General features: G+C 35.7%; 1 protein-coding gene across 2 annotated transcripts in view; it reads left to right on the forward strand.

Annotated features, from left to right (window-relative positions):
* Positions 1–13834, forward strand: part of NAA15 (N-alpha-acetyltransferase 15, NatA auxiliary subunit) — a 76897-nt gene that overhangs the window by 16172 nt on the left and 46891 nt on the right. For both annotated transcript variants that reach the window (XR_010655913.1, XM_065877334.1), the window contains exons 2-4: positions 8284–8368; positions 10661–10765; positions 13014–13171. Coding sequence is in view for 1 of the 2 variants with exons in the window: in XM_065877334.1 (XP_065733406.1) it covers positions 8284–8368; positions 10661–10765; positions 13014–13171 (348 nt within the window). In the remaining variant the exon portion in view is untranslated. The remainder of the gene's footprint in view (positions 1–8283; positions 8369–10660; positions 10766–13013; positions 13172–13834) is intronic.

Here is a 13834-nt window from a genome sequence, read left to right on the forward strand (position 1 = left end):
TTGAAACTATTATGTTTAATCTTGAATTAACATATGTTCATGTTACAGGCAAGGTGACAAACAGAATACTATGGCATTCATTCCATACCAAGGGAACCACTTATTTATAATTCTGAAATTTCAAGAACTCCCCAAATACAAGAATTTCAGAGATGGGATTATAGACATGTATTTTTATTTAATTTTATGATTCTACTATGGAGAACTTAACATGTCTGCCCACAATGTTGTTTTACAAAGCCTATTTTAAATGAATTGATGTGAAACCTTTGCTCAAACTATACTGTATGTAGTATTTGCATCTCTCTTAACCTAAATAAAAGTAAATTCTCTAAAAATTTTCTTTAAGTCTACGGGTTTGATTAAAGCAGCATTAAGTATCTTATGGTTTAAAAAAAAAAAGAATCTTAATCATGGTAGCTTTATTCCCATGATTCTGTAGAATGAACTTTAGTGATAGCGTTACATGGGAGTTTTAAAAACAAGCAAATTATTTTTTTTCATTTTGTACATTTACACCTTTTGAATGGTTCAAAAAAGGACTCTTTATGATTATATCTTCTGTTATACTTTAAGACTGCTTTTATAAGATTCCATTTTGATTAGACAGAAACCTGTGTTAAAGCTGAATTATACATAGATCTGGCCTTATATGTTTGGAGGAAAGAAATTGTTGAATATGATACACTACTTCCTATTTTTCTTGTAAACCCTGTATGCTACTAGAATTTATCTTAGGGCAAGAGCAGAAGTGTCAAGGAAACTTTTTTGGGTAAAGTAAATTGAATGTTTGCTGTTACTTTTTCCATTAAACTGTGAGAATACTACTCTCATTTGTTATGAGTGACCTGTTGTAGGAGTAGTGCTTTTAGGGAAAAAAGAGATTGAGGTCTGTTTCCTTAAATGCATACTGAATGGTATGCCATTCTCAATTATTTTTATGGGTCACCTTGACAGAAGATAATTGGGTTAGTGGCATTGAGTATAATTTCAATATGGGCAGCCGCCAAATTTCATTAATTGGGAGCATAATCATTAGGAACTGAAACTTAATTACTTTTCTGAAGTTTGATAAAATAAAAAACTAAGTGCTATAGTATTATTATCTCATTAAAAGAAAGTGGAGTTCGGTTTTTCATTTTCATTTGGTAAACTCAGTTATTTGGGGGAATTATCAAATTGGTTAATCTGTGTGTTCATTTTTGTCACCTTATTTTTGGCATTTTTATTGCCTATTTGATTATAGTACTGAGTAAGCAAAGGAACAAAAGGTGAGATAAAAGTTGAATTTGTTGGTTAGAAGATCTGTTAAAAGATGAAAACTCTTGGCTTTAATAATATTTATGTTAATAAAATGTAATAAAATTTCTGTATGTGATGGAAAGAGCTCTTAACTGGGACTCAGAGGACCTAGACTGTTAGGCCCTCCAACACTAACTAGGAATTTTGCCACTAACTAGGTTTGTAATCTCTGGCAACAGATGCACAAGGACCCCACGCAGATTTTTGGATGTCTTTCTCTGAATAGTTCCATCACTTGCAGTACTCTGCCTTGCAGAGTACCTCAGCCTCCTTGACCTTCAATCTTTGTTTCTTCAACTCTGTGGACTGTTGTGCTCTGCTTCGGATCCTTCTCCCTGTGCTATAATCTGTAAAACAGTGACATTACCAAGTGTATCATGTCCCCCCAACCCATGGTTCACAATCCTGCACTGCCTGTTGTCCAGTGTCTGGCAACAGTTATTTTATACATTTTGTCCAGTTTTGTTGTTTATGTTAGAAGGACAAGTTCAGCCTCACTCCATCATGGCTAAAAGTGGAAGTTCCCTTACTACGTTTTTACAGAAATAAATTTTTAGAAAGCAAATTGAGGGTTTTACGAATAGTGTACTTAGGGGGCTTCCCTGGTGGCGCAGTTGTTAAGAATCCACCTGCCAATGCAGGAGACACAGGTTCGAGCCCTGGTCTGGGAAGATCCCATATGCCGCAGAGCAACTAAGCCTGTGCCCCACAACTACTGAGCCTGCACTCTAGAGACTGTGAGCCACAACTACTGAAGCCTGCGTGCCTAGTGCCTGTGCTCTGCAACAAGAGAAGCCACTACAATGAGAAGCCCGCGCACCGCAGCGAAGAGTAGCCCCTGCTCACTGCAACTAGAGAGAGCCCGCGTGCAGCAACAAAGACCCAATGCAGCCAAAAATAATAAATAAATAAATTTATTTTTTTTAAAAAAAAGAATAGGGTACTTAAACTGTTCTTTGTATGTATGTAGTTCCTGGAAAACAGTGACAGGTTAGGAGTGTCACTTTTAATTAGCCTAGTCTTTACATCATATTAACAAATTAAGGAATAAAAACCATATGATCATCTCAGTAGATGCAGAAAAAGCTTTTGACAAAATTCAACACCCATTTATGATAAAAACTCCAGAATGTGGGCATACAGGGAACCTACCTCAACATAATGAAGGCCATATATGACAAACTCACGGCAAACATCATACTCAATGGTGAAAAACTGAAAGCATTTCCACTAATATCAGGAACAAGACAAGGGTGTCCACTCTCACCACTCTTATTCAACATAGTTTTGGAAATCCTAGCCACAGCAGAGAAGAAAAAGAAATAAAAGAAATACAAATTGGAAAAAAAGAAGTAAAACTATCACTGTTTGCAGATGCCATGATACTATACATAGAAATTCCTAAAGATGCCACCAGAAAACTCCTAAAACCAACCAATGAATTTGGTAAGGTTGCAGGATACAAAATTAATGCACAGAAATCTCTGGCATTCCTATACACTAACAACGAAAAATCAGAAAGAGAAATTAAGGAAACAATCCCATTTACCATAGCAACAGAAAGAATAAAATACCTAGGAATAAACCTACCTAAGGAGGTGAAAGACTTACACTTACAAAACTATACAGCACTGATGAAAGAAGTCAAAGATGACATAAACAGATGGAGAAATATACCATGTTCTTGGATTGGAAGAATCAATATTATGAAAATGACTATACCAACCAAAGCACTCTACAGATTCAGTGCAATCCCTATCAAACTACCAATGGCATTCTTCACAGAATTAGAACAAAAAATTTTGCAATTCGTATGGAAACACAAAAGATCCTGAATAGCTAAAGCAATCTTGAGAAAAAAATGGAGCTGGAGGAATCAGGCTCCCCAACTTCAAACTATACTACAAAGCTACAGTAATCAAGACAGTGTGGTACTGGCACAAAAACAGAAATATAGATCAGTGGTACAGGATAGAAAGCCCAGAGATAAACCCACGTACATATGGTCACCTAATTTATGACAGAGGAGGCAAGAATATACAATGGAGAAAAGACAGCCTCTTCAATAAGTGGTGCTTGGAAAACTGGACAGCTACATGTAAAAGAATGAAATTAGAACACTACCTAACACCATACACAAAAATAAACTCCAAATGGATTAAAGAGCTAAATGTAAGACCAGACACTATAAAACTCTTAGAGGAAAACATAGGAAAAACTCTTTGAAATAAACCACAGCAAGATCTTTTGTGACCCACCTCCTAGAGTAATGGAAATAAAAACAAAAATAAACAGATGGGACCTAATTAAACTTAAAAGCTTTTGCACAGCAACGGAAACCATAAACAAGACGAAAAGCAACCCTCGGAATGGGAGAAAGTATTTGCAAATGAAACAACAGGCAAAGGATTAATCTCCAAAATATAAAAACAGCTCATGGAGCTCAATATCAAAAAAACAACAGTTCAATTAAAAAATGGGCAGAAGACCTAAGTAGACATTTCACCAAAGAAGGCATACAGATGGCGAAGACATACAGATGGCCAAGAGGCACATGAAAAGATGCTCAAAATCACTAATTATTAGAGAAGTGCAAATCAAAACTACAATGAGGTATCACCTCACACCAGTCAGAATGGCCATTATCAAAAAATCTAGAAACAATAAATGCTGGAAAGGGTGTGGTGAAAAGGGAACCCTCCTGCATTGTTGGTGGGAATGTAAATTGATAGAACCACTATGGAGAACAGTATGGAGGTTCCTTAAAAAACTAAAAATAGAACTACCGTATCACCCAGCAATCCCACTACTGGGCATATACCCTGAGAAAACCGTAATTCAAAAAGAGACATGTACCAAAATGTTCATTGCAGCTCTATTTACAATAGCCAGGAGGTGGAAGCAACCTAAGTGTCCATCATCAGATGAATGGATAAAGAAGATGTGGCACATATATACAGTGGAATATTACTCAGCCATAAAACAAAATGAAATTGAGTTATTTGTAGTGAGGTGGATGGACCTAGAGCCTGTCGTACAGAGTGAAGGAAGTCAGGAAGAGAAAAACAAATACCGTATGCTAACACATATATATGGAATCTAAGAAAAAAAAATGTCATGAAGAACATAGGGGCAAGACGGGAATAAAGACACAGACCTACTAGAGAATGGACTTGAGGATACCGGGAGGGGGAAGGGTAAGCTGGGACAAAGTGAGAGAGTGGCATGGACGTATATACACTGCCAAACATAAAATAGATAGCTAGTGGGAAGCAGCTGCATAGCACAGGGAGATCAGCTTGGTGCTTTGTGACCACTTAGAGGGGTGGGATAGGGAGGGTGGGAGGGAGAGAGACGCAAGAGGGAAGAGATATGGGAACATATGTATAACTGATTCACTTTGTTATAAAGCAGAAACTAACACACCATTGTAAAGCAATTATACTCCAATAAAGACGTTAAAAAAAAAATAGACATGTACCACAGTGTTCATTGCAGCACTATTTACAATAGCCAGGACATGGAACCAACCTAAATGTCCATTGACAGATGAATGGATAAAGATGTCGCACGTGTATTCAATGGAATATTACTCAGCCATAAAAAGAATGAAATTGAGTTATTTGTAGTTAGGTGGATGGACCTAGAGTCTGTCTCACAGAGTGAAGTAAGCCAGAAAGAGAAAAACAAATACCGTATGCTAACACATATATATGGTACTGATGAACCTATCTGCAGGGCAGGAATAAAGAGGTAGGCATAGAGAATGGACTTGATGACTTTGGGTGGTAGGGGGAAGCTGGGGCGAAGTGAGAGTAGCGTGGACAAATATACACTACCGAATGTAAAGTAGTTAGCTAGTGGGAAGCAGCAGCATTGCACAGGGAGATCAGCTCAGTGCTCTGCGATGACCTGGAGAGGAGGGATAGGGAGGGTGGGAGGGAGGGAGGCTCAAGAGGAAGGGGATATGGGGACATATGTATGCATATGGCTGATTCCCTTTGTTGTACAACAGAAACTAACACAGTATTGTGAAGCAATCATACTCCAGTAAAGATCTATTAAAAAAAAAATAGTGTGCTTAAACTATTCTTTGTATGTATGTAGTTCCTGGAAAACAGTGACGAGTTAGGAGTGTCACTTTTAATTAGCCTAGTCTTTATGTCATAGCTTCCTTTAATGCTTTTTACTGTCATTTTAATTATTATAAGAAAAATGATTTTTCGGCTTTCTGCTAAGTAAATAGGAACACTAAATTTAGTTGCTTAGTCGGATGTTTCTTTGGCTGCATATGGTTACGTTACTGCTTCTGCTCTCCCCTCCCTCCTATCCCCCAGATCACTTTGCCTGTTGATTGTGGGAAGGGCTGAGAGGAAGCTATTGCAGACAAAGTAGGACTGATGGATCCACTAGAGAATGGAAGTGTCAGGGAAGGAAAGCACAGAGGATAATTAGGTTTTTTGCTTCATCATCTGAGTGAGGGTGAGTTGAGGGAAGGGCATCTCTTGAGATGGTGAAGACTTGGTGAATAGATTCTGGGGGAAAAATCAGTTGTGTTTTGGATGGTGTATTAGGTTTGAGATGTGAACAACAAAATAGAGATGGCGAGTACATAGTTGATTATAGGACAGCTCTGTAGTTGGCTGTAGCATTGAGCTTTAAGCAGTTGATTTCATGGTGCTGAATGTAAAATTTTACATTTTTGTTTCTCCACATTTTTCTATGATTTTATTATCATTTGCATTAACTACCCCTCCCAGATTTTGAATGTATTGTTTTAAAAATTGTGAGTAAAATTTGTTTAAACCTATGACAGTGAAATCTGGCATAGAGTGCCGTATCTTTAAGATGTTTTCTGTAATGCATACAGTGCTTTAAAAATAATTATTGCTATAGAAGCACATGGTGATAGTTAAAAGTCAGATAGCACTGAAAGGTTTATTTATGATGAAAAAGAACTTGTCAGCTCACCCTTCCTCCCCATCCCCTCCATACCTTACCACACCAGAATCAAGCACCCTCAGTCCTTCAGCCATTTTCTCTGGTATTTGTTTTTCTGTTGCTTAGTAATATAACATTATTTCTTTCTTCTTTTTAAAAGTATTTATTTATTATTTGGCTGCGCCAGGTCTTAGGTTGTGGCACGCAGGATCTTCGTTGCAGCACCTGGGATCTTTAGTTGCGGCATGCGAATTCTTAGTTGTGGCATGTGGGATCTAGTTTCCTGACCAGGGATCAAACTTGGGCGCCCTGCATTGGGAGCGTGGAGTCTTAGCCACTGGACCACCAGGGAAGTCCTTATAACAGTATTTCTTGATACATGAATTTTAGAGATTTGTTGACTTCTGTTTATGGAAAATGAGGACTTGGAACTTCATCATTCACACATTTGCTCATTTGTCTTTCTCTCTTTATACTTGTATCACAATATTTTGATAAACCAGTATTAAATATTTACATTTTAAAAACTATACATGTATTTTTTATTGTTGAGCCAAATATTACGCTAAGACCACTAAGACCACCACACTCTCTTATATAAGCCTTTATTTCTCCTGGAGTTAATACCTATCTTACTTATTCAGTTACCTGGTTCTCTATAGACCCATTGCTCATTTTCCCCAAATGTGCCTGTATTTCTGTCAGGTGTTTATAAATAAAATTTTCCATTTTTGTCCTTGATAGAAACCTATTCCATGGTTGCCTTTGGCATCCTGTTTTATTTTGGAGTGGTTGTTCTCTAGTTCTTTTTTCTGCATTAGATTACTTATTTACTAAGTCCCATGTTATCTTTTTTGTTTGTTTTGATTCCTTTTAATAGCTTCCTAAGGAATAGTGCAGAGAGATAAAATTTTAACTTTCTGAGAAGCTTTAAACTGTCATTTTACTTACATATACTTGATTGACAGTTCAGCTAGGTAAGGAATTCTGAATTTTGAAGGCTGTGTGTAGTTTTATAGCTTTTAGCAATATTCCATTGTTGCTTTGGAGTAAAAGTTCAGTGCTATTCTGATTACAGATCTTTTTTATGTGACTTGTTTTTTTCTCTCTGGAAGTTGTTTTTTTTTTAATTAATTAATTTATTTTTGGCTGTGTTGGGTCTTCTCTAGTTGCGGTGAGCGGGGGCTACTCTTCCTTGCGTTGCACGGGCTTCTTATTGTGGTGGCTTCTCTTGTTGCAGAGCACGGGCTCTAGGCGCGCAGGCTTCAGTAGTTGTGGCACGTGGGCTCTAGAGCTCAGGCTCAGTAGTTGTGGCACATGGGCTTAGTTGCTTTGCAGCATGTGGGATCTTCCTGGGCCAGGGCTCGAACCCTTGTCCCCTGCATTGGCAGGTGGATTCTTAACCACTGCGCCACCAGGGAAGCCCCTCTCTCTGGAAGTTTTTAAGGACCATTATTTCCAGGCTTTGAATTTTCATTATGGTGTGCCATTGTGTGGGTCTTTTTTTCCCCGTTGTTAATTTGCATGCACTTGTTTGTCCCTTGTGGCTTCAGAGACTTGTTTCCTTCAGCAAAAAATAAATGTTATTTTAAAATATAATTTCTACACCTTTCCTTTTTTTTCAGTTTTCACATTATTAACACTTGTTGGACCTTTTGGAGTAAGCTAATGATTTTCTTATTTTTTTCTAATGTATACTTTGTCCCTTTGTCTTGCTTTTACTTTCTGTATTTGAACCTTCCTTTTTCTTTTTCTTTTTTTTTTTTTTAAATTTTGACTGCACAGTGAGGCTTGCAGTATCCAGTTCTCTGAGCAGGGATTGAACCCAGGTCACTGCAGTGAAACTGCCGAATCCTAACCACTAAGCCACCAGAGAACTCCCTGTATTTATTTTTTTAAACTGTGTTTTAGTGGGATTTAGGAGAATATGGAAATAACGTGATCATTTTGTTGTATTTAACAGAATCAAAAATTTAGCACCGAATTTAAAATTGTTTGCATTTCTTGCTAAACTTAAATTTTTCTCTTTTGTTTTGACAGAGATGTTATGAACATAAACAGTACAGAAATGGATTGAAATTCTGTAAACAAATCCTCTCTAACCCCAAATTTGCTGAGCATGGAGGTGAGTGTAAATACTGTACACTTGCTTGTAAGCATAATTAGGTAAGGCTTTGCTTACTTATCTGGTTTCACTTATTTGGGTTCTGTTAATCCCAGCTGCCTAGACTGTTTTCCAGAGAGAATGGACCTTCTTATCCTTGACTCCTGTGAGATGTTTAATACTGATACTTTGAATTTATTGTCAAGAAAATGATAACACAATCTACTTCAGTTCTGATTTATTCCTATTTTGAATATTAGCACCATCGGAAAGGCAAAAGAACCTAGTAAGACAAATATGCTAATTTAAGTTTAATAAATACGTTTATTTAAAATGTTACAAGAAAATTTTGCTTGAGAACTTTGGTTGAGCTAGATACATTTTATTTCTTACAATAAACTTATTCAGAAAGTATCCATTTGGGTCTTTGCTCATGAACCAGCACCTTCTTATTTAGCATTGTATCTTAATTAGTTTTTCAAGATAGTCATGGTTAAGACATGATTTTGAAAGTCTACATAGCTTTTGCCTGTGTGAGGGTAGAAAATTGGACGGTGAAATGTTTGTAGGATAAACTTGTAAAGAAGCAAAGGAAAAATAAGCTTTCACAGGTCTGATTTGTAGTTAGGAAGCATGGCTCTTTGTTAATTAATTTGATAATGTTCTCTTAGTATTGAAGAGGAAGAGAGCAATAGTTCCCTGTTAGCTATCTTTACTCTCATGTACTTTCACTATAGTGATAAAATTGTTTAAAGATGGAAAGCAGTGGGAATAAAGTATCTAAAATTTTCTCTCTCCATTTCCTTGTTGAAAAATAGTTTTGCTAGCCAGTTGGATATTAGGTTGTTTTATATTCATTCCAGAAGTATGCATAATGTAATGTAACTTTTAGTCGTATAATCACCATAGAGTTTCAATACAGCAGAGTACCAACTTTCATTGTGTCTAAAATGCAATTGCCCTTCATACTTTAACATATCTGAAATCAGGTTGCATGTGAAGTGTCATAATTTAATTGAAAATACTTTTTAACAGTACATAAGTTATGATTTGTTCTAAACTTACTGACAACCTGGGTTTTCATTAATTAAGACACTTGAAGTTGTTTCTTGCAAGAATAGATTTTTACCTGTTTAACAACAAAGTGTTACTTTCTACAGTACCTTGCTAATTTGGCTACTTGCCAAATATATTTTGTTTGTTTGCTTCCTTTTTCTTTAAATTTATGCATGATTTATGATGATTTTGTACACATTTTTTTCCTTTTTTTTTTTTGCTTCCATTTCTTTTTTTTTCTTCTTATTTTTTTTTTTGTGGTACGCGGGCCTCTCACTGTTGTGGCCTCTCCCATTGTGGAGCACAGGCTCCGGACACGCAGGCTCAGCGGCCATGGCTCACGGGCCCAGCCGCTCCGCGGCATGCAGGATCTTCCCGGACCGGGGCACGAACCCGAGTCCCCTGCATCGGCAGGTGGACTCTCAACCACTGCGCCACCAGGGAATCCCGCTTCCATTTCTTTATCTATGTTTTACTATAAATGTTGACTTTTCCTTAGGATAATATGTTTAATCCTTATCTTTTATTCCTAATTAATTTTTCTATAAATTTTAAATTGTAGTCCTAAAAAACAAATTAATCATAATGAATATTTATATTCATTTGTGTTTCATAGAATATACATTGTGAAATTAGAAATATTGTTTTTCCCTTTCTGAAAATTAATATTTTCCTCAACTCTTTTTTAATCTGTGGATTGTGAATGACAGGTGTCTGATATCTTCTTTTACTTGTATATTTAATAGTAATCCCAAATAACCGTTTTAAAATAAATTTATGAAAACCAGAAATGTAATTTATGTGTATATTTAAATAGCTGAACAGTGAATTTAACCTTTGTGTAACTTGGGTTCACAGAGATAGTCTGTTTCGAGATAAAGTTTTTCATACTTTAAAGGAGCAATTTAATAAGGTCATGGAATTCCCCTGAACAGTAGGAAAATCATTCTATCTTGTTAGCATATGGATTACCAGATATTTATGCATTTTTGTATCTTTTTATCTAAAAAAAAAAAATCTAGGGAGGCCTACAGTATAGAAATGTGTAGTTACTTCATTTGTCAATTTAACAAATATTTTAATTCTGTAAAAACCTGGACATTTTCCCAGGAATCTCCTTGAAGTTTTAAACATTAAGGATAATGTAACATTTGTTTTTGAGATTATGGTTACCGTTTTTGTTGTTGTTAGTTATCTTTAAATTCTTTTTCTTTTTTTCTTCCTTTTCTTCTTTTTCTTTTTTTTTTTTTTAAATAGAAACCCTGGCTATGAAAGGATTAACATTGAACTGTTTGGGAAAAAAGGAAGAAGCTTATGAATTGGTTCGTAGAGGTTTGAGAAATGACTTGAAGAGTCATGTGTGTATCCTTTTTGTATATTTAAGGGTTGGATTGTGGTGTCTTGAGCTAAGGCAGCAATTTGGGAGTCAGAAGTTTTAGATGTCTCTTACTGTGTAACTCCTGAGGAGATGGTTCTTTCTTCAGTTGAATAATGGCAGCTGCCTTCATTCAGGAAACATTTTTATATACCTGCCATGTTCTACTGTTGTATCTAGTCACAGATAAATGGGACTTGCCTTTTAAAATATCTATGAAAGCTCTCCCCACACTTAAAAAAAGAGGTACCCTGCAGATTTCATCATAGCATGAATTTAGAGAAGGATGTACAATAAGGAGTATTAGAAGACAGTATAGTATACTGATTGAGAGCCCAGGGTTTGGAGTGTGCTTCACTTTGGTTTGAGTCTCAGCTCAGCTTCTTTCTAACTGTGATCTTGGGGCTTAGTTTCCTTATGTGTTAAATGAGAATACTCATACCCACTTCACTGTGGTGGTGTAAAGATTTAATAATGCTTAACATAGTCCCTGATGATGCTGTACTGTATGAGGTGAATTTCATTTTATTTTATTTTATTTTATTAAGGGAAGTGTGAGAATAGGATCAAGTACAAATGTCTGAGGGAAGACAGAAAAAATTGTGGGTTACTGTTTTTTAAATAGTTTTGGACAAATATTTCTTTACTCATTTTGTTGGCTAACACAATGAAGTGCTGACACACTTAGCAAATTTTCAAGTGTTAGTCTGGAATAATACAGACTAAGAAAAGATATGGATTTTGCTGTCGAAGATCTTACAGTCTAGCGAAGGAAGATACTTGGTAGAAGCTTAACACTTCTGAGTATTACATAAAATGTTATAATTTGTTCAACAATTACCACTAATCCAGTAAAGCAGAAGTGAGTTGAGAGTAACCAGAAACTGAAAAGGTAAGCAAAGGATTAATTAATAAGATCTTGTAGATATCTTTTCATCATTTTAATGTTGGTGCGGTGTTCTGTATGTACTTGCCATGCTTTATTTAACTGGGTTCCTCTTGATGAACATGAATTTCTTAAAATTTTTAGCAGTGTTAAACTCCTTGAGGATAGATTTTTAGAAGAAGAAGATTCAAGGCAGTTAAAAGGTGTTGCAGTGCTCAAGAGAGTTGATCAAGTCCTGAAATGGGGGTGCGGGGAATAGGAAGGTAGGTAATGGGTGCCAGATTATAAAGGGTAGTGTATCTCAGGCTTTTTAAAACCATGTTCCAACCAACTGAGAAGATTTGTTAACCTTTACTTCGTCATTTGCATTATGAAAATGAAGACTATTTTTCAAATAAAATTTATAACATTATATATGTATTTTCAGTTATACATGTCACCCTAGAAATTCTGTATTTACTGACTGTTAAGGAGTGTAGAAGTTGTTAGATTGAAAAGTTGGAATCTGATCTGAGAGAGAAACATTACTCATTTCTGGAAAGGGAAGTAGACTTTTTTCTTTTGATTGTGTGTGTTTTAAAAGGTTACTCTGGCAGGTGAGAGTAAAAGCAGAGAGACTGAAGGCAGGAGGATGGGTGACTTGCAGTAATCAAAATCTAAAGTGAAAAAGACCTGTTTTAGGGGAGTGAGATTATTTACATATTTTCCCCCTTTGTAGCATAGTTTTACAACCTACTGTAATTTTGCTTACTTATCTGTATCCCTTACTAGACTTGAAGTTCTTTGAATAGGAGACTGTACGTTTTGGCCACCTGCACCCTAAATTTAAGTGGTTGATTTTTAGGAACTTTATACTGCACTAAGGGTCTGTCCCAAGCACCTTGTTAGCTAAGGAAAAGAAAATACACTTGATTTAAAACAATTACATGTCATGGATACCCATTCCCTCTTTTTCCTTTTAAAAGTAAAAATAATTCTTAATATTTATTGAGCATTTATTTTTGTGCAAGCCAGTGAACACTTTATATGTTATTCCATTTTGTCACCAAACTGCTGTGCTTTGCTGTATAGACTTTCTATTTATTTATATTTTATAATTGAGGAAACATAAGATTAAATTAACTTGTTTAAGGTCACAGAGCTAATAAGCCAGGCTGGACCTGTTTTCTCTGGCTCAAAGAGCTGTGCTTTTTTTCCCCACTGTATCAAACTACCTTCTGTCTTTATACTCTCTCTGTTTTTTAAGCTTGTGATTTTATAAATAGATGTAGTTTTCTGAGTTTCATAGAGAATATTATTGGAACTTTATTTCTTGACCTGGAGGTTGTATCCTTAACTAAATCCTTTAGGTTGGCATGTTTATGGCCTCCTCCAGAGGTCAGATAAGAAATATGATGAAGCCATTAAGTGTTACAGAAATGCGCTAAAATGGGATAAAGACAATCTTCAAATCTTAAGGGACCTTTCTTTACTACAGATTCAAATGCGAGATCTTGAGGGTTACAGGGTAAGTAGAGAATTTTTTTATTCTAAGGAAGAAATATTGTTTAAATATTTAAAACTCTTTTTGAGTACTTTCTGATAACAAGTTTTCCATTAAAAAAAAATGTTAGTTGAATCTTGCTCTCTTCTCCCAGTGGTGATTGTGTTTATGACTGGACTAATCAGATTTAAAAATTATTTTACTGTGAGGCAGAGTTGGATTATTGTATAAGATTGAGTTAATCAATTCAGTGAAAAATTAACATTTATATATATATTGTTTGTTTGTTTATTCTTTTTACCTCCATAGAGACTAATATTCTGTCTTAGTAGCTACATTGTGTGTGGGGGGGGGCGGGGGCTTCCTTCCAGTTTTATTCAAATATAATTGACATACAGCACTGTATAAGTTTAAGGTGTACAACATAATGATTTTGTTTACATGAAATGTTACCACACTGTTTAGTAAGCATTCATCATCTTATATAGATACAAAGTAATAGAAGAAGGAAAAATTATATTTGTTCCTGGTGCTGAGAACTATTAGGGTTTACTTTTGTAACAGTTTCCACATATATCATACAGAAGTGTTAATTATATTAATCATATTGTACATTACACCCCTAGTACTTAATTTATCTTACAATTGGATGTGTGTGCCTTTGACCACCTTCATTTAATACCCCGT

The sequence above is a fragment of the Phocoena phocoena genome, chromosome 5 (genome assembly GCF_963924675.1).
Source record: "Phocoena phocoena chromosome 5, mPhoPho1.1, whole genome shotgun sequence".
Classification (NCBI taxonomy): domain Eukaryota; kingdom Metazoa; phylum Chordata; class Mammalia; order Artiodactyla; family Phocoenidae; genus Phocoena; species Phocoena phocoena.